This window comes from Erpetoichthys calabaricus, chromosome 1 (genome assembly GCF_900747795.2).
Source record: "Erpetoichthys calabaricus chromosome 1, fErpCal1.3, whole genome shotgun sequence".
NCBI lineage: Eukaryota > Metazoa > Chordata > Cladistia > Polypteriformes > Polypteridae > Erpetoichthys > Erpetoichthys calabaricus.
In genome coordinates this window covers 214,305,293-214,327,423 of record NC_041394.2, presented here as the reverse complement: position 1 = coordinate 214,327,423, position 22,131 = coordinate 214,305,293, and the positions used below count along the sequence as shown (strand labels likewise).

Genomic DNA, 22,131 nt, shown 5'->3' with positions numbered 1-22,131 from the left:
TGGGGCAGTCAGTGTAATAATGTCTGATCTGTTCTACTAAGGTTTTATTTTCAAAATGTGAAATGATCTCAGTAACCTCCAAATATTTTTAATTTTGTATTGCATGCTACTATATGTTGTATTTCAGTACAACAACCAAATTATTTAATCCATTTTAAATACAAGAATCTGTTTTTTTAATACACATTAGTTTAAATATGAATAGCTTACACTTTATATGATACACATTACTCATCTTTTACTGTGTGTGTTTGTACATATACTGTAGATATACTGTATATAGATATAATACCAGTAGACAAGCATGATAGTAGTAGCATCAGGGTTCTGAGACACTTTGCTGTATCATTTAAGGGGCCATGAATTACATTCTGTTTCATAGTTCAAGAGTTCAGAAAAATAATAGGCAATTTGTAAATTAAATCTACAAGGCAGCGGGGTCTTATAGCAGTACATTGATTTGAAACAAATATGCAACAGTGGACAAAAATAAATTTAGACTTTTTAAATTGACAGACACACACACACCACATTGAGTTATTATAGCAGGACTTGAAATTAAGAGTTGATTCTTGTAAACCCATAAATGTCACTCATTTTAGACAGTTCTTCAAACAGCATTTGACCAAAATTCCTTTGCATCTCCATAAGAGACAAACAACTAGAAACAAATTAATGCAATGAAGGTTGCTAAAGGAGTTGTAACCAGTTATTGAGACTAAGGAGACAATTAGTTTCTACACAGGGCAGTAGGCATTACATAATCCTATGCAATAAATAAATTGATAGGAGCCTTTTTGTCAGAAATTAAGGTTTTCTTAAAATGTGATAATTTAAAACACTAGAATATTAGAGCAATTGTGACAAGAATGGGACATTCAGCCCAAACAAGCTTGTCTATATTGTGTAAAGTAACATTAAATCAAGATTTGAAGGTCCCTAAAGTCAGACTTTCCACCACACTATTTATGAATTTATTCCTTGTGTCTATGGTTCTTTATATGAAGAAAAACCAAACATTTGTCTGACCTTAACAAGTTTCTAAACATGTGTATGTGCTCTTGCTAAAGAATTTATATTAATGTAACATCTGTAAAATTCCTTTCATAATTTAAAATACGTCAATCTTGTCAGTCTTAATCTGCATTTTCTTTAACAAAAAAGGATCATTTGCTTCAATCTGTCCTCATAGTTCATACCTCTTATTCCTGGAATCAGCCTAGTTGCCCTCCTCTATATTTTCTTTAGTGCTGCTTCATTTTTACAAACTTAACCAGCTTACTGATTATGTTTGTCCAGATAATTTGTGTAAATTAGAAAGAGCAGTGACTCCAGCTCTGTTCCCAGAGGGATGGTACTTTTAACAACACCTAATTCTGAAAAGATTCCCCTCACTATAACCCTTTGCTTCCTCTGTTTGAGAATCTCACATTCTTGTTTCTTTTATTTTGATTACTAACTTTTCATGTGGTACCTTACCAAAAACCTTCTAATAATCAAGATAAACAATATCATATTCCCTACTTTTATTGTATGTTTTTGCTCCTTCAACATAGAATTCCAGCATATTAGTGAAACACAACCCTCCCATCTGAACCCATGTTGACTATTTGCTACTACACCTGTTATAAACATGTTCTCCTGGATGCTATTCTTAATTACTTCCATTAATTTACTGGTGATGCATGTTATGCTTACTGGCCTACAGTTACAGTACTTGTATCAGCCCGATCACCCTTTTTATACAATGGGATAATATTTGCTGTCGTTAGGAATTCATCTAGTACACTCAGATATGTACTCACTAACTTTCTTAAGCATTCAGGCATACATATAATGTGGTGATTTGTAAGATTTTAGCCTATTCAATCCAAGCAGCACTTCTACCTCTACAATTCCCACATTACTAAGTCCCTTCTTATTTGTACCCGTTATGTTTGAGAGGTTCTTCAAATGTATACATTTCAGCAATATCCAAGTTCAGAGAATTTGCTGTTTCACTATCCTTATATTCTGTCTCACCTATACAGTTACTAATACACTTCTCCCTATCCTTGACTGTTCCTTTCCTACTAAAATATTGAAAGAATTTCTTTAGGTTATCTTACGCTTCTTCTGCAATACCTTTTCTGCAATAATTTACAAAATATGGAAGTATTTTGCAAATAAGACAATAACAAATGTTTTCTCATGACACTGTAACTTTGATTCACCTGGCTTATTCACAAATGGGTCACAGATCCATTCCTTCCCATTTCGGGGGTCTTTTGTGGTTGGGAATAATGCTGAAACTCTATTGAAAGCTGAGATAGGTGATAATACACCAGCTGGGAGAAAGAAGGCCCTGGCTTGGTATCTTTAACAACCTCTGCTAACATATGAAACATATCAAAAATCCCAATGTTCACTCATCGGCCCTTTAAATCAAGTTTGGCTTTGAATGCAACCACTTTATCTGCCAGCTTGAACAATGGGTATCTTCTGCCTCTGTCCTATGTGCTGCTGCTCCACCACTGCCTCAGATTTTCCTCCTCAGGCTCCTCCAGCACTCCTCCAGCTTGGCTGGATAGTGAGTCTGCAGAGTGGGTAAAGGTGGGGTACCCAATAGTGCCTGTATGCCTGTAGTGCAAATACAAGTAAAATTCTGTCACAACGAACTGCCAGGGACCTAAAAGATATTTTATTGTAATGAAAATTTCATTGTAATGAGATTCTGTATTTGTTGCTATTTCTTTAACTTGCGTCCAGGTGTTTGCAATCATTTCAATAGCTTTTTTTACGTAAATTTTAATCTTCTCCTGTCTACAAGTTATGCTAACGAGAAGTTTTCTCAGCATTTCCTTGCAATAATACACTTTCAGGGTGCGAATGGTGCCCAAATTCAATGGCTGAAGCACTGCTGTGCAATTGGGTGGGAGCAATTCAAAGTGAACATTATCTAAATGTGGACGCATGTTGTGGGCAGCACAGTTATCAATCAGAAGCCAAATCATCCTTGTCTTCTTCTTCATATTGTGAGGTATCTGAATTGTCTAGGGATCCCCCCATCCCCCAACTATTGGGAACATCACACTGAAGTGCGGCCAAAAGCACGATTGCCGTGTCTGTGTAAGATTGTTTGTCTGTTGCCGGGGCAGGGCAACAGCAGGCTCACAGCGCTGCAATGAGGCGCCACAGAAACATATGCTAAAAGATTGCGGTCGCGCTATACGTCCCTGTCTTGCACTCCAAAACACAAGGCTGAGTCTCAGTATTTTAGCAAAACCAGCTTTATTCAGCTTGAAACAGGAACAGCAGGGTTATTTATTGTAGTGTGATCTGCAACGCTCCTATACACAGACACGGCAGTCAGACAGGGTTGTGATCAGGTTAGTGGCCAAGTAATCATGTTCCCTGCATTTACATTGTTCCTTGCATCACCCATCGAGATCTTTTCTGTTTGCTTCGGTGAAGAGCTGCCCCAGAGCTGTGAGTCTGCTGTTGCACCGGCAACATATAAACAGTCTTCCACAGACGCGGTGATTGCACTTCGGGACGCTCTTTGGTGTGTTGTTCAGTTGGGGGAGGTCTCAAGGGAGTTTAGAAACCTCACATTTTCTTGAATGAGTGCCGCATTAATAGGAATGTTTCTTGAATGAGCATCACTGGACCAAATAAAAACGGCTTTTTCAGCGTCTTCAAATGCAGCAGTTCACATACATTTGTAACTGAGATTTTTCTTCTTTTTTTGCATATAACAAAGACATATGCATTTGTCATTCAAACAGATTGCACATCACAAACATTAACACTGCTATCATTTTTTCGTGTCTGCCGTTTCTATAGGAGGGTGACAGTGAGTTAAATTCCAGTGGATGTTTTTGAAATGTTGATGAGCAATAAGCAACAGGTATCACTGAAAACCACAGAAAACAAAAACAGCAAAAAAATAGCACGAGGAAAGTTCGAAAAAATAAATTTTTTTTACAATGTTTCTGTGTGGGGATCGTTGTGTACAACTGAGCTGCGACCACAGAACTAACTGCTAACTAACTAATGATGGATGTAGATGATTCATTCAGGCATTTCAAGGTCACTTCATTGTAATGAAAGTATCTGCTGAATGTACTTCGTAGTAACTAGATTTCTATAGACTCGTGTCATATGGGGAAAATGTCGGGACCATAAAAATACTTCGTTGTAATACTCTCTCAGCTCAGTCTCTCTCCTTTCTCTGCACCGCTGCAACGCCCCACCCGCCTAGCGTTCTGAAAAGTGTCCTCTGTGAAGGGGGTAACCATTTTGCTGTAGCCCTTCACTGAGTGAGTCTCCGTTGCCAGCAGTTCTCTCACAGCCCGGCTGTCAGACAGCCACGGCCCGCTAGTGGGAACCCCTGCATTAGACTGAGCAATGTTAGTGTTTGGGCCTCACCTAGCAAATGGATAAAGGGTAAGTGAATTATGGGATACTTACATTGTATGTTAAACAATTATGAACTGCGGTGCAGCTGTTTCTGGCTAAGCCCTTTTTTGCTTTTATAAACCCTCATTGTACAACAAAATGCAGCATTCCACAGGAAGCACGTATAGCATTTTTTGGTAAATACAAACTTGTTTATTTTTACTTATCGTGTTGTACCTGTAGGTATACTAAGCTTAATATCTGGAGTGAAAATGGGTACTCCTTTATTTCTAAAAGTATGCTGCTATATTTGTCCTTTGTGGTGTGATAAACACTCCACATTCATTGTCATTTTACGTCTTGCCAAACTCCTACCCTTGCATACCAAACATAAAAAACAGTCATGAAGTTGTCCTGACAGATTCATAGAGCCTTTCCTTTAAAAATATTAAATCCACTGAAACTGAGCTTTTTATATGGTCTGCTGCCTTCAGATAACCTGCTACTGTCTACACTATTTACTGGAAGAGTTCATGTCTAGATGTTGTAGATCAAAAATTATTTTATAATAAATAAAAAAGTTATAACTGAACAGAATCAGAGGTTGTAGCAATACTTTTTTCCACTTTTGGAATAAAAAAATTTTGGTCATATCTGACCTAGGCACATCTCAAAGTGCATAAAATCAAAAAAGTGCAAAGTATTAGCAATAACATTTGTTTACCTTTTGAAACAGAATAAATATTTTGGTCATATATGATCCTGGCACATCACAAAGTGCATTTAACAGAAAAAAAGAACTACCAATGCTATCAAAGCTCTCAGTGCACAAACCCATAACAAGTGAAGACATAACTGTAACAGAAGCATAGGTTTGTTTTAAATCACCACATGTGTGATTAGCAGTGCCTTTTTTGTAAACAAAAAGGTGGCGATATGCATATGTTGCATTTGAATAAAGTCTGAAGTGCTGTGAAGGTATATAGAGGCAGAGAGTCCTAGCGCTACATGTTTTGTTTATTTGGTGAAGAAAACACAACATTTAAAATTTGAACTTGACAAATTGTCAAGTATAATAGTAATTATCCTTTACATTTATGTAGCGTTTTGCTCACTAGTCAAAGCACTTTGCAAACTCCACACACAGAGGACCCAGGATGCAAACCCATGATCTCCTTATTGCGAGGCAGTCAGCACTACTACTACACTATGTGCATCGGTGTATTGTGCTGCATAATATTGTGCTTGATAGTTTAAAATTACAAACACAGAATTTCCAAAACTGAAAAATATTAACAGCAAGTTAATAGGAAGCTCAACATTCTACAAAAAAATTGTTATGAAGTCCCACAAAGCAATTAGTGCCTAAGTTGATTGGGTTTTAAAGAAAATTCCAAACCTTCTGCATGTCTTCATCAAATACAGTCTTTCTAATTTGTTGTTTGCTTTGTGTGTCAATGGCTGATCATTGTCCTTGTAACAGCCATGAATCCGCAGTGTGTAAGTGGAGGGACAACCATTCATATGAATAATAATATATTAATTCTTTGTATTTATATAGCGCTTTTCTCACTACTCAAAGCGCTCAATGAAGAAAAGTGCGGAGACAGTGCTAGTCAGTAATGAGGCTGCCATTGGAGTAATAATTAGATTAATTTGCAAAAACCCCATGCTCACACTCACTTGATGAAACTGGAATACAACTGAGACTCAGCACACAATTGATTACAGAATATGTAGTCATTAGTGCATACCTTGAACGTGAGCATTAGTAGGGTTTGTGCCTTAGGAACCAAGTTACCCAAACTATTCTGTAACAATTCAGTAATTATTTACCACTATAATGCTGATCTTTCTGATCATAAAATTACGGAATTTGAGGGTTCCTTTAGAATGCCTCTTTTTCTTGCACAATTTGGTTCAAAAACTAATCAGCACATCACCATCTCATAACAGGCTTAAGTTTTGAATTTGTTTTTTTTCCATCCAGCCATTCAAGCTCTAGACCATCCTCAAGAAACTGACACACACCACACACAGACACACATCCATCATTGAGATATTGATGTTTTTGGTATTGGGGGATCCTAAAACACTGCGATCCATCAAAAAAAACAGAGATTTAAATTTTTGATGAATATAAAGCTTTCGCTTCTCCTCCAAAGCAAAAATCACTGTATCATAGACTACTACCACCACTTCTAGAGACATAACAATGCACTCCATTGTGGGTTAAATGTTGTAAGGCTATGCAGAGTGTTGCAGTCATGGACTGTACTGCTATAGGAATATATGTAGCAATTTCTGTTTTTCTTGTTTTGTTTCTGCATTTCTGGTGGGACCACAGGTTGGGCCACTCGAAGGTTGCTTCTAGGCCTCATGTAACCCGTGGGTTGCCATTTGAAAAGGCCAGCTTTAAATCTATTCCTGTCTCGGCAAGTTTTCCTTTTTATAAGTATGTACCACAGGGTACTGAGCTGACATTCCAACAATATGGATGTTACTTTCAAACATATATAAATAATCATTCTCTAGATTTCTGTTCTCTCCATAAGTCATTATATTTTATAAAGAATGTAGGAAGCACAGATATTATGTATTGAACAGTTCTTTTTGTTGTGATTATTATTTTTTCTAGTTTGGTTGCTGTGGTGGCATCTCTTACAAAGATTGGTCTCAGAATATATATTTCAACTGTTCAGCAGAAAATCCCAGCAGGGAGCGCTGCTCTGTTCCCTTCTCATGCTGCCTGCACTCAACTGATGAGGTAAGCAAGCTAATAGACCAAAAAGAATTGTAAAGTCTTAAGTAGTTACATCCGCTGTTGATGTGTCCATGGATACTTGAGTAAATGATAAAAATATTTATATTAGAATATATTTTGAGCATCATTTATAAGTTAGTAATAGTAGGCTGTTATGGTATTATGAAGATAAACAATTAGTCCTACAAACAACATTGATTTTTCAATAAGAAGATAGGTGCAAAAATTTGAAAACTGATCATATGGTAAGTGAAAACCAAATTATTATAATAGAGTATAGCTCAGAAAATTACAGTGTGTATTTTAAAATGAATTCCATTGCAGCTAATGGTGTTAGTGGCATTCATTGGGGACATAATGTGCATGAGTTTGTTGACATAAAAGTACTCTGTCTACTGTATTGTAATTTATTCTAGGATTTGTTTCTCAAAGTAGTTTTTCCTACTATTGGGTGCACAGAAAGATCACAAAAAAGTGATTTTTTCATACCTAGTCTTTGCATACTTCCAAATGCAAATGCAATGTGAATCATGCTCTGGTATATAGAGTAGAGTGTATGGTTTAATTGCATTAGTTTTTAGACCACTTTATCAAAGAAAGTTTGAATGTTTTTGCAGTTTTCACACATTGCTTAAAGAAAGGTATTTTTTTTCAGTTAATATATCTATTAATTATTTAACTGCTGATCAGATACTAAGCTTATAACCTCATTGTCACACTGTTGACTAATTCCCTGCTTTATACAAGTTCTCAGTATAGCATTCAGTGTATGTTTTATCTCACCATTTAATATGTTTTTGGATGGAGTTATGATCTTAAAAGTAAAACAGATCTGAGAGCTAAAATAATTTTGAGAACACATGAATTCCCTGTTATTAGTTAAATATCAGTTGGAAATATGGATGAAATCCAATCTACCTATATAATAAAATATATACTTAATGAATTGTTTCATGTTTATAGCTACAGCATACCTATTTATATATAATAGTGAATGATGAGATTTAACATGTTTTCCAGTTGTAAAGGCTAATAAAGAGCAAAAAAAGTGTAAAATATAGCTACCCTGAATAATGGATAGAACTTTATTATTGTGTCCACAGGTGGAAATTTGGCTTTTTATAGAAGCTCATTAAATAAATAAATAGGTGCATAGATAAACGTATATATTGTAACCACAAGGGGACACCACTGAGCCCCAAAGCTCAGACACCGTAATACCCAACACAATTCCAGGTTCAAATAAAGGAATTTACTTGAAATAAACACCTTCTTCATATGAACACCAGCAAAAATGCAATATACCATTCTCCTTCCTCCTTCAAGATAGCATTACCCACTGCCTCCCGATTCTGACTTGTTTATATGTGGCAGCAGGCTTTGTTTTAAAGTCTACCCAGGATTTTCTTCTGGTCTCTTGCCCAAGTTGTCCTGAGCAGTTCCAGATCATGCGGAAACCAGGGCAGTCCTACCCTGGCAGCATCCTCTTTCAGTCCCCAAAGACCCCGACAAGGCTACGTTTCCAAACTCCAACTCCAATGCCGTCCTGCAGGCATCCTGATTGAATATAGCCTTTAGGAACATTGCCACCTATCATGTGGGGGAATGAACTGCTCCTGGCATGCCCGTTCATTCAGTTCATCCATTATGGCCTCCTGGCTGGGCAAGAACCCTTCCTTTATCCCAGTCAGGGTGTCTCTCCTTTCTTCCTGGCACCTACAATATCAGCAGCAGACACACAGAATGCAGTTTACAGCATACTATATGGTTCATGCCCAGCTGTATATTTGGAACAAACATCAAAAACACTCGGAACACGTTTAAAGGAACATCGCAATGCTGTCAGAAGAAAGGACGCAGTGTCTCTTATTTACTCAAATTCAACCGGACACAAATTTAAATGGGACTCAATTCAAGTTTATCACTAATAATGTTTTTTATTTAGTAAAATCTCATCCAAACCCCTGTCTTCTTGGGGAACTATCATTAAGAGTACATTAGAACTAACTTAAAGAAAGCTTGGCTAGTCCCAAAACAGTATCTATTATAGTTTTCCAAAACCTCAGAGATCCATTATTAAATATTACATAGGATTTATCCTTTTAATTCTCACTTAGCAAAATTGTACTTCTATCTGGAAGTCACCTCAACATTCTGTGAGGCAAACGTCTAAAACATCTTTTATATCATTGTTCCTTCTCATTTTATTTCTGGAATGAGAAGACCAGTTAGTTTTCCCAGGTCTCTGGTTATCAAATATTGTTATTATTAAGATATGTTATTTTCTTTTATGAAAATTTAGACATGGACAACTTAATTTTATTCTTAATACCATTAATATTTATTTTGGTATTATTATTATTATGTAAATATTTATTCACAAATGTAAATGGTTAAAATGTCAAGTCTCGTTTAATTATTTTATTTCAGAATGTCCTATTTGTTGTCCCTAGGATAAATTAAATTTCAGAAAGTATCAAAACCATGTAAATCCTTAGAAAAATAATGAAATGAAGTCCCCACTTTACACTTTAACTATTAATTTGCTTTCTTTTATTTATTTTACTTTCCTGTTTTATATATTCAGTATATTGTTTGTAACTATTGTGCCTTACTAATGTTTTTAATTAACCATTTAATATTTCAAATGTATTTGTATATTTATATATACAGTACTTTGTATTATGTCAAAATATTATTTATAATTCATAATTAATAAAAATGGTGTAATTAATTTCACTACAGTACTTGGAATTTTATTCTTCACTTTGTTGACCTGAAGCTGAAATTATTGTCTTATTTGGCACCTACACACCACGTTGAAAATAGCAAAATGAACCACACAGATCATAATTTTATTCAACACTAATAAAATTAAAACGTACTCTGTGTCTCATCAGTTATTTTGTTTATTCAGCACTAGTTGAAATAAAATATACTTACCGTTTCATTTGATTTCTCCGTTGTAAGCTATGGATGCACCACAGTGGACTACCAGCCTGATGGTGAATGTTACCTCATTTCCACAAATAATGAAATGTACAGTAATTTCTGGCACCACAGTGGACTTCTGGTTTGTCTGACAATGTGGATTCACAGTGAATGTCTTTTGACTCTTGATTTTTTTGGTCTCTTACATCACTTACGCATATTCATGCAAGTCAGTTTTTCGATGTGTCATGAACTATTAATGAATTCTAGCTCTGTCTAGGTCTGTTCTAAAAATTCATTTTGCTTGGTGGTATTAAGATTTTGATCCACAATTTACACAAATTAATCCAGCCAGATGGCTCCTTAAGGTAGCAATAAATATCAAAGTCCATCCATCCATCCATTATCCAACCCGCTATATCCTAACTACAGGGTCACGGGGTAAATATCAAAGTATCCAATAATCCAACATATTTTATGATTGTCAAATCCCCCAAGTTTGTATAGCAAATGTCTTATACTTACTACTTCAGTTGTCAAGATATAATGTATTTCAAAGTTGGGGAAATATAAATGTTTCCTGTTCCTGGGTAAGCAGGCCACCATTATCCGGTTGGCACACATGATACAGTATGAAAACTCATCTCACTTTGTCTCTGTTGTGTTTTTGTGCCTTTTTTCCACTTCAGAGGAATGGCCTTAACTTTGTCCATTTCCTTGTGCTTCTTCAAACAGACTCATCCTGAAACTCCTGTTTGCTTGGGAGTAACATTGCTGATAGAAGATGGCCAGCTTGTGTCTTTTTCCTATGCTCACTTTTGCCATGGTGTTAAACTGTCACATCAGCCTCAAACGTAACTTTTAATTTTGTTGTCCTTAAATATTTTTGATTCCTTCTGCACCCATTTGTGTTTATGTTAGTCAGTTTGGTTCAATTATGTCATTGACAATAAGTACTGTTTGTTATCTTTGCACCGGGCCAGAGACATACAAAGTAATCAAGTTTTTATCTAAGACATAGTGTATCACCTTCGTTAACGAGATACAAAAATTCATCTAACTTTTAGTTTCTACGAAAATTCATGTTTGGAAATCCTGAAATGTTGCTCTTTTCTACTGACACACTAATGCAGTAGACATAAAATGAACATTTAAAACAAGATTTATATTAATATTTAGAGAAAACTTTTGCATAGTACTTTATGTCACATAAGGCGAATAGCATCTGCTCATTTGTTTGTTATACAAGAATTGAATTGTTAATGTGTACATCATTACACATGATCAGACAATGAAAAAATTGTGTCCTTGTGAAGCAACAAGAAATGGTATATCCATATTGAAAGATTACAATAAAGTCAGTTTAATAAAGCTGCTGTTAGAAACTCTGTACACTCAATGATAACAATATTTTTGTTTTTGATAAACCATACCTCAGTATTTTTTCAAAGTGAATGATCCTTTTTTTGTCATGTTCAAGTGCATATTTGTATACCATCTGCTGTTTCTGGTCCCAGTTTAGGCCACCTGCATTCACCCTCACCCTCAAAGGTACTGATACACTGGCATCCATCCCCACCAAGTAGAATTTCTTTGGAGAGATACAATGGAACCTCCCAGATGGAATAAATATTACAAATTCAATTAACAGCCTTCAAACCATCTAAATTGTCTGCCATTAATGTGTACCTGTTTCAATCAAATTACTTTTTAAAGATGGCAAATGAAGGAAAGAAAGAAAGAAAAAATAAGGTAAAACTACAGCAAAAGGCATCTCTTCAAACATATTACATTTATTATGTTTACTATAAGGCAGGAGAGTGCACATTAAAGATGTATATTTATCCTAAATGTCTATTCATCCATTAATTTTCTGGACCCCCACTACTTTATATTCCTGGTTGGAGCAGTGGGAAGCCAACCCCTAACCTGGCAGCAAAAGGAAAAAGGCCAGAAGACAATAGCCCTGGACAAGGTGCTAATCCATTGCACAGTAATTTAGTGTAAAACTTCTCAATTTTAAAGACAAAAGAAAACAGGAAGCCAAAATTATATTGCTTTATTATTTCATTCAACTGGATTTAATTCCAAAAGCACTCAACATTTTTAATTCAATTGCTTGCAAAATTAGGTATCCTTATTTTTTCCTTCACACATCAGTAAATACAGGAATACTTTTCAACTTTGTATATCACATTAACTTCTTTAACATATTCTTAGATAACATGAGTGCTTCAACGTGAAGCTAATATTCAGTGTTCTATGTATCCCTATGTAAAGATTGTTTTCAAAATTATGCTGTAATAGGTTGAAAAATCAAGAACTAGAGAGACAGATGCTGATATTATGTGCTGGTACAAGACTCAGGGCAAGTTGCTATGTGCACAGTATATGCCTATATTTTAAGAATGTAGGACAATGTTAAGAACAACTGCTTTTAGAAAAGAATAATTGTATCCTGCACTTCTTTTAGCAAGAGGAGAGAATAAAGAAAGAATTGATTATGAAATCATCTTGGCTAAGGTGTTTCCATTATATTTAGGCGAGAACAGAAAACTGAGTAGCTTTACTAAGAAACGATTTCATTCAGAATACAGAATTATCTTCTTCATAAAAGTTCTGCCTGAAATAAACGTTAGCCACCATGGACCTCCAGAAACTGGTGTTAAGATGCCTGTTTAAAAATATGAAATATAATGAATTGAACTCTTTTTTTTCAGGCAGTGATAAATACAATGTGTGGACAAGGAATGCAAGACTTGGATTACGTAAAAGCTGGAGTTTTTATCCACACCAATGGCTGTATTGATAAACTGGTAAACTGGATTCATGGTAATCTTTTTCTACTAGGAGGAATAGCTTTGGGTCTTGCAATTCCACAGGTAAATGGAGTCATAAGATTTTATTTTTAAAAACTATGTAAAATTAAATATATAGTTAATGAAAGGCATCGAAAAAGGCTCATGCAAACTTCATGTGCACAGAACAATTGTTTCTATAATTTTGCAACTGTACAATCACACATTTGAGTATGGGGGGCTAAACCAGTAGCTTTGTTGTTCAGTTACAGAAGACAAATGCAATGCCTATTAAATGACTTCTCTTTCCAATAGGCCATTGAGCCCAATAAATCTTTTCAGCCCTGTTCATCTAATTATTCCAAAATGAAGTTATATTCTGAACATCCCGAAAGTCTCACTGTCGACTACACTACATGATGTTTTATTCCATGTGACTATAGTTCTCTGTGTTTGAGATGAAACTTACCCTTAACAAGTTGCCATCTGTGACTGTGACATATTTTATTGAAGAACTCATTCTGAAGTACTAGATGGTATCCACAGTTCTAATTCCCTTGATAATTTTAAATATTTAAATCAAGTCACCTCTTCATCTCTATTTGCTTAAATGAAAATGTCCCTCATTCTCCCCTCATAGCTCATACCTCTCATTCCCTTAATAAGCTTAGTTGCTTTTCTCCGGAGTTTCTCTATTGCTGCTTTGTCTTTTTTGTAATGCAGAGACCAGTGTTGAAGTTAATATGTTAAAAGTAACAAGCATTATGTAGTCAGATTACTTCTTAAAGTAACTAGTATCGTACCTGCATTACTTAAAAGAAAACTAACAATATGTGTTACTGCAAAAAAATAACTCCCAACACTTCAAAAAAAAATGAGCAAGTGTGTAGCATGCAATCAAGTGAAAAGAACTGAGCAAAAGTTATAAGTATACATTTAATCCTGCGTGTGGCTAAGGGTTAAATTTAATCTGCCTAGTTTAGTGTCACAGGGAGCCAGTGATTATCGCAGTAGCACTGCGTGTAAGATGTGGTGGTCAGTATGGACCTTAATAAAACTCAATTGCCAAGCATAAAAGAGTGTGCTGCGTGTAACAAGTAACAAAAACCTATAAATAAAGTTTAGTATAGTTTTCATCCAGTTTTTATATTGTGACTACTTGTGGTCATTGCAGTATCTCAAACACAACTGCACAGATACAAGTATCAGGTTCAAATGCTAAGTTTATTATAATTCCTTATCCTAACAAGGCCTGCTATGAAATAAATACACAATGACAACACACTTCTTTTCGTTCTCCTCCTCTTTGTTTCTTCCTCCACTCCTCACAGGTGAGCTATTGTTCTTCCTCCTCCCAACCCCAACTCACCTGGGAAAAGCAGAGCGGTTCCTTATATACTGGATCTTGGAGTATTTCCGGTGCCACAGCAGAGCCAATAGTAAGCACTTCTGGGTGAAGTGGAACTCCCCAAAAGTAGTGATCATGAATCTCCGCAGCACCCATAGAACCCAACAGATCTGTTCCACTTCACTACATTTCCCAGCATACCCTGCTGGTATCTGAATGGGGCAACAGATTCCCAGAGATGCTACTCCTCTATTGTATATGGGGAGCAAATAATTACAGCAGATTACCTCCCCCTCTTTCTCTATTATACTGGCCTCCCAGTAACTATCTTTGATCCATCCCAAGGTAGTGCAGGGGTGTAAGCTCCACGCAGTGGAAAAAATGTCTGACATCCATGCATGCCGCCCCTGCATGCAGGATTTTCACCTTGCACTGCACATGGAATTTTTTCAAACTGTGCGCTGATGCAGATGTGTTGCGTGCTGTTTATCCAAAGTGGTGAATTTGGATGAGAGGCTGGTTACGTCTGAGCCACAATGATGAATGAAGGGCTAAATATGAAGCAAAAGCATCTGAAGTGCATCTATTTATCATGTACAGTAAGTCCGCCAATCACAAGAATATTATATTCAACCTTATTTTACTGGTTTTGTTCAGTTTCTTCTCCTTTTTTTTCCTCTTAAAGCCAGTAATAACTGGTATAACTCTCCTTCGATCAGCAGAGTCTCACTTTTTCAGCTGTGACATCGTTAGGTATGCATCATTCACTAAAAACTGTCACCTACTGACTAGGAAACTATCAATGTGCTGATCAAAGGCGCTACCACAAGTTGTTTTGGTTACTGACCACGCACACTCAGGAAGCACTGAGATGCCCTGAATGGAGTGGCATTTCACTGTAGTGTCATTTTTAAAATAATACGTTTTTAAATACATGGACATTGTGGCTTATAGGGGACATAACAGTGCCCCAAACCCCTTTGCACAAGTCCTTGGTTCAAATTAAGCACTATTATTAAGAAAAAAATGCATTGATATAACACAAGACTTTTTCTCTTCCAAACCTCCCAGGCCAGTGTTATCCTTCTTCTCTCCCGATCCTGACTCCTCTGGCTGAAGCTTGTGATGCGTGTAATGAAAATGTAGCTGAGAAGGGATAGGTCTGATGTGCTGTAAACAAAGAGAATAAAGCCCAATGAGAATTGTGGCAGTGGGAAGTTTTCTTTTCATACTATTGGGAGAATCTTGGCACTGCCACAGGACAGTACATTATGTTGTTGCTATGTATGCCCTGGAAGTAGTTTATGTTAGAATAACAAAGTGATTGAGAGGATAAAAATGTGTTCTAATAACAATGAATACCTCCTGGTTGATCAGCTAACTCCTTACTCCAAATCATGAGAGTTGGGACCATGTTGCCTTTTTAGAAATGAGAATTGAGAAGGCAGGCATGAGGCCAGAATTTGTTCTCCAGTCAGTCTTGACCAGCTAAAAATCTTTTTTGCTGTTTATCTGGGCATCTTGGAGGAGTTCTAGCTTGACATTCCTGTAGTGGTTGGTGAAGCAACCTAACTATATCCTGGAAGTGATTCCAGAGATTCCAGAAGGGAATTAAAAATATCTTTGAATCACTAGGTGCAAGTAGAACTGGATTGAAAACTTGATGAAGACTCAGTGATGGAAGTCTCATGTATAAACGGTGTGTACGCACAAAAATGTTGCATACGCCCGTTTCCTTGCACACTTCGAGATGTATAAAACCTAAACTTGGTATAAAGCCATGCAACATTGTCACTGTAGCCCCCTACCTTGCGTATGCATGTTTCTGCTCAGTTTTGCAAACTGCGTCACCCAGCACCCTCCATTAAAGCAGTACTACTGTTTCTGTGTCATTTACCTTTCTTTTTCATATTTGCATCAATGACTCGGGATTTATCAAATACAGTGGTACCTCTGGTCACAACCATAATTCGTTCCAAAACTCTGGACGCGACCCGAACGTAATTTCCCCATAAGACTGTATGTAAATACAATTAATCTGTTCCAGACCATACAAACTGTATGTAAATATATATATTTTTTAAGCACAAAAATAGTTAATTATACCATAGAATGCACAGTGTAATAGTAAACTAAATGTAAAAACATTGAATAACACTGAGAAAACCTTGAACAACAGAGATAACTAAAATTGTAAAAGTTTGCGCTAGACCCTTATAAACCGCTCACTGTAAACACTTTTAAGCACGGGGAAAAAAATTAAATGCCACATCTCTCGCAAAACTTTTCAAACCATCCTCTACTGGCTTTAAATTCCTCATCTTCGCCACTCGAAGAAGGATTTTTTCAGCAAATCACCATGAATCTTCCTGGCTTTCTCGCATATGATCGGCTTACTTATGCTATCCCCTGCAAGTTGCTTCTCGTTCAACCACACTAGCAACAGTTTTTCCACCTCTTCCAGCACTTGAGGCCTCTGCTTGGTTAACATTATAACTCCTTTTGCAATATCAGCTGCTTTGTTAGGCCCTGTATACGCAAACAAAAGAAAATGGGAAACGGAGAATGGGAAATCATTGGTGCGTACGTGCGTAGGGTGTTTTTGTTCACCACCAGAGCTTGTGGTTGTGAACAGATGCAAACTTTTGGTAAACTTTTTGATCGTAACCCAAATTGTACGCGTTCGGAAACGTTCATGACCAGAGGTTCTACTGTACACCAAAATCGCTTACAATTTTAAATCACTTGATTGTAATCATTCTGTAATATAATGGTGCAAGGGATGCCCAGACTATTTCAACTACCCTAGCTGCTTTAGCATTGTTAGAAGAAATCACAAATGGAAGAATTAGAAGAGAATGCGTATTTATAGATGATGATAATGACTGGCTTCTAAGTCAATTTCCATTTCCAATAGCTATCCTCTTGGAGCCGTGTGCTGAACTGGTGCCGGATTTACAAAGGCAGACTTTGAGGAATTGTGCTCTACCTGCTACTTTGCAAGTTTTATCCACTCTTGTGTTTTTAACCACAGGAGCTTTTCAACGTGAACTTGCTGACCAATCAGGTATTTCACAAACATCACCAAGTTGCACCATTCCAGTTGTATAGCATGGTATTATATCGCTTGTCATCAAGATAGATAAGATTTCCTTACACTTGGTTGAACTGAGAAACATCGTCAACTGCAGCCAGCGTCTGAAACATCAACTGTTCGGAGCAGTCATCTGCAGGCACATTGCTATTGCAATGGCACTGGACAAGTTACATCAGCAGGGGATGAATCACCAAAAGAATGAGCTGGCATTACATCATATATAACTGGAGAACCTATAAAAACGGCAGCTCTGTACAGTCGCAGGTGCTTTTTCCAACTAGTGCGGCAAAAGGCAAGCAGTTCTTTTAAAGATAGTGAGTCATGTAAAGAAAAGAGAATCGATTCGTTGTGTTGCTCAGCACAGATGTTCCACTATAAAGGCGCCTTCAGAGAATGAATTTGCTTATGTAAATAGAATGCATTTCCACTCTATTAATGTGCTGCTCTATAGTCCACAGAAAGTGTGTTGCGGCGTGCCCGTACCTGAAGATATGTGAAATGATGAACCTGACCCACGAAATGATCAGCCAAATCACATAGTGTTACAACTTTGTTTGATTGTAATTAGCAGAATGTAAAAACAGATTGCAGCATTTATTTTTTAACCATTTCATTTAAATTGTGGTCAATTTGGCATAGTACAGGCCTTATATTCCTTAATCCCACATCTCTTACAGCATTTACTGTTGCATTTTGTGACTCCAGAACAGTCCGTCAGCACACAGCCTGACGGTTGCCCAGTGATTTCCAAGGCTGAGGTGTGTGTGCAACCAGCGTCTGAAGATGTGCTGGGCACAGCAGTACCATTACTGAGTGGAGTCGCGTCATCAGCACAGGGTTCAGCATTTGTAATATTGTCTGAAACAAAATAAATAGACAGTGGACTGCGACTCGCCTTTTCACTTCAACTTTGATATCTGACCGCTTCTGTTTTATTTCAGGAACTGTACAACTTTCTGAACTTGAACTTTCGAATTAAAATATGTAAAATTCTGGGAGGAGTCAGGGTGGGGCTGTAGGGGTGTGCAGGTGCGTTAAATTTCACGTTCATTAGGATTTATAAAGGGGAATTGCATGGAACTTGGTTTATGCACAGTTTTATGCATCTGGATTTTTTTATGTGTACGCAAATTTCTGTTTTTGTCCGTACACCATGTTTTAGTGTGAATTCTAAGTGCAGTGTTATACATGAGGCCCCAGGTGTGAGGTTGGGGAGGTAAGAAATATGCTTTTCTTGTGATACTTTAAAGGTGGTCAAGCAGGAAAATCAAATCTGAGACACCAGGACAGACACTGCACTGTGATTTTTTACTCTATAATACACACTGTAGCAGATATGCCCTTGATCCACCTCTCGGACCCTCAGGTACCACTCCAAACACGATGTAAAAGCACAAGACTTCTTTATTTTGCTCTTGTACAGTGCACAAAGCACCCTCCACTCCACACTATTCATACAATTAACAATAAACTACTCAATAATACTCTTTCCTCCTTGCCCAGACACTTCGCCACCCTACCTCCCAGCTCAGCTCAGTGTCTGGGCTTTCCCACAGTCCTTTTATACACCCTGACCCGGAGGTGTTCCTGTCCCACAGTTCCTTATTCCTTCCGGGTCAGGGTAAACAGTCCTTTTCTTCAACCCGGGAGCACGTCATTTCTTCCTGTCACATGACCATGACATACTCCCGGGTTATAGGGCACATAAGAGCCCACGAGCCCCCCCTATAGCGACGCCTGGTGGCCCCCAAGGTATCCAGCAGGGCTGTGTATAAAAACTACATAGTCCATGAGGCCCTGCTGGAACTCGGGGCACATCCACGCTGTCCGGAGAGCTCCTCCTGGCGGCCTGGGGGTGAGGGCTGGAGTTAGAAGCCGGCAATCCACCACAACACATGTCTTTTAATATTTCCTGACATTTAATCTGAAGAGTTTTGTGGAGAGATATCAGTTGGTCACTCTCCTTATGACGTGGGATATAACAACATTCACTGCTCTGTTTTTTTTTAATTCACTTGCAAATAGAGGTACTGTGTATATTTTTTGTATAATATATGTATAGAATGTGACCTCTTATGAAAGACAGTAGGCTCGAGTTTTAGTGTGTCCCCTAACGCACTGACACTTTCCCTGCAAAGCTTTCTGCCTCATGTCTAATGCTGCCAGGATTAGGCCCTTGTGACCCTCAGCTGGATTGGAACATAAGAACATAAGAAGTTTGACAAAGGAGAGGAGACCATTCAGTCCATCAAACCTGTTTGTTTAGTTAATAGCTAAGCTGTCCCAATATCTCATCCAGATGATACTTCAAGGTTTTCAAGGTTTCTGCTTCAACTACATGTCTCTGTAGTTTTCTCCAGATTCCCATAGCTCTTTGCGTAAAGAAGTGCCTCCTGGCTTCAATCCTAAATGCACTTCCTCTTATTTCCGCTGGTGTCCTTAAGATGAAAAAAAAAAGTGCTGGGTCTACTTTATCAATGCCTTTGCAGATTTTAAATACCTGGATTAGGTCTGCACCCAGTCTCCTCTGCTCAAGACTAAACAGGTTTAATCCTTCAATCTGAGTTGGACATGTTCTTAAGTCCTGGGATGCACTTGGCTGCTCTCCTGTGCACACGTTCAAGGGCTGCTATGTCTTTCTTGTACCATGGTGACCAGAATTACACACTTCAGTGTACTTCAGATGCATTTCAGATGAACTAGTACATTATATCGTCTGAGCATATTGTCCTTCAAATTTATATTCATCAGTTTTTACTATATATCCTAATATTTTATTTTCTTTATAATTATTTCTATGCATTGTTTAGATGATAACCCCTAAATTCTTTTCAGAATTTGCTTCCTGTATGACAGTGTCTACCATCTTGTGTTTATAATTAATGCTTCCTTAGCCTACATGTAGCACTTTGCACTTCTCTACATTAAAATGCATTTCTTGTCCAGTCCTGAAGCATCTCCAGGTCTTTCTGAATTGCTTTTGCTGCCTCATCATTGCCTGCCATTCCTTCAGTTTTAGTGTCATCTGTAAACTGAATATTCTGGAATCAATTACTGTAATATAAATGAGAAAAAGTAGCAGACAAAATACAGACCCCTGGGGTACTCCACTGATGACCTTGCTCAATGTGGAGTGTTCTCCTCTTATCCGTATTCTTTATTTACTCCTAGTTAACTAACTAGAGATCCAGTTTTGTAGGTTACCTCTAATGCCTACTGCTTCTAGTTTGAGAGTTAATCTTCATTGTTGGAGGGCATCAAAGGCTTTTTGAAAGTCTAAGAAAATTATATCGTAAAAAGGGTGGATGAATAATACCTGGATGAAGTTTCAGCTTCCAGTGAAAGATAAACTCTGACTAACAGATTTTCTCTCTGTTTACAGTTGGTTGGAATCCTTCTTTCACAAATTTTGATCAATCAGATAAAAGATCAAATAGAACTGCAAAAGTACAATCTTCAGCATCAGGCTGATATATGGCACTGACATACAAGAAAGCACCAAGATCAAGAAGAGAAACAGCAGTTCTCCTCAATGCTATGCTGTCTGGAAATATTTCAAGTATTACAGTAGAATACTGTACATTATTTTACCAAATGTAGGTTTCTGTCATGTCCTTATCCTGATATCTGGCAAATGCCTCAGGTTAGTTTAGTTATGACATGGTTTCAAAATGAATTGAATATGCTGTCATGGTTAGCTGTTTTTGAACTTCAGGAAAGGGGACAGAAAATGGCCATACAATTTTAAAGTTGGCTTAAATTATTATTTATGATGTCATAGCAAAATAAATGTTGAATTTAGTGATAAACTGTCTAAATAGGATTTACTACTGTCTAAAAAATGGAAAACAGCATTTTACGAATATGCAGGCATGTGTGTTTTTTTTTTTAATTTAGTGTCCAACATCACAGTTCTCAGAGGTTTTTAACTACTACATTCTGTAGACGGTACATTCCTATATAGAATATCCAATACTTTATGGCTACTAGAAGATAAAATGCCACTAATATATTTCTCTTACGTTAATATAAAATTGACCTTAAATGGTTGTTTGCAATTATTAAGAAACAAAAACACTAGAATGTTCTCATTATGTTTGAATTTCTGTATCTGCCTATCGGTTTTCTAAGCCTTACCAATGCTGGGTCCTGTGAAGATTAAGCCCACTCCATTTGAATTTAAAACATGTTGATGCTGCCAGAGAAAGCCAGATAATTTCAGAAATTCTGAATTACTGAACATATTCTCAAGTGCCATTAATTAATCTTCTATTTTATTGAATTGCTATATGCACCTGTTATTTGTAAATTACAATCTAAAATGTATTTTGTTGTCTTGAAGAATTTTAAAAACTAATAAAATGAATGTTGTTATAATGCATAATGTTTATGTGCTTTATTGTTTAGCAGTTTTAATCTTTCTTTTTAAAGACTCTAATCAGCAATCATAATATGGTCAAATATTGTATAACTGATTGATTTCTCACTACAAGGTAGAATGGTCTTGTCTAATCCAAAGCATTGGTATCATAATGCTTAGCCTGGCCAGGCTGCACACACCTTCCAGCAACTGGCGCCTTCATGTGTCCATACTGTGCAAAAATTGCAATAAGTAGCTGGCCCAGTCCACAATTTATTAATCTACTGCATAAATGTAAGCGCAGAAGCGTCTTTTAATTAAACAAATTAGACAGAGTGCAACTAAAATCCACCATACTTGCAACACCACTCACAACAGCTTCATTTAAGTTGGGCATTCTCGCCATTTCCATTCCAAGGAATTTTTAGTTTGTATTAATAAAATGCATTGCAT

At 37.0% G+C, this 22,131-nt stretch overlaps 1 protein-coding gene across 3 annotated transcripts in view; it reads left to right on the top strand.

Moving 5' to 3' along the window:
• The window catches only part of tspan33a (tetraspanin 33a), a 57,500-nt gene extending 35,798 nt beyond the window's left edge, over window positions 1-21,702 (top strand). For all 3 annotated transcript variants that reach the window (XM_051923996.1, XM_028811511.2, XM_028811502.2), the window contains exons 6-8: window positions 7,019-7,147; window positions 12,796-12,957; window positions 20,701-21,702. In XM_051923996.1, the coding sequence (XP_051779956.1) occupies window positions 7,019-7,147; window positions 12,796-12,957; window positions 20,701-20,802 (393 nt within the window). In that variant the 3' untranslated portion in view covers window positions 20,803-21,702. The remainder of the gene's footprint in view (window positions 1-7,018; window positions 7,148-12,795; window positions 12,958-20,700) is intronic.
• Window positions 21,703-22,131: the final 429 nt, after the last annotated feature.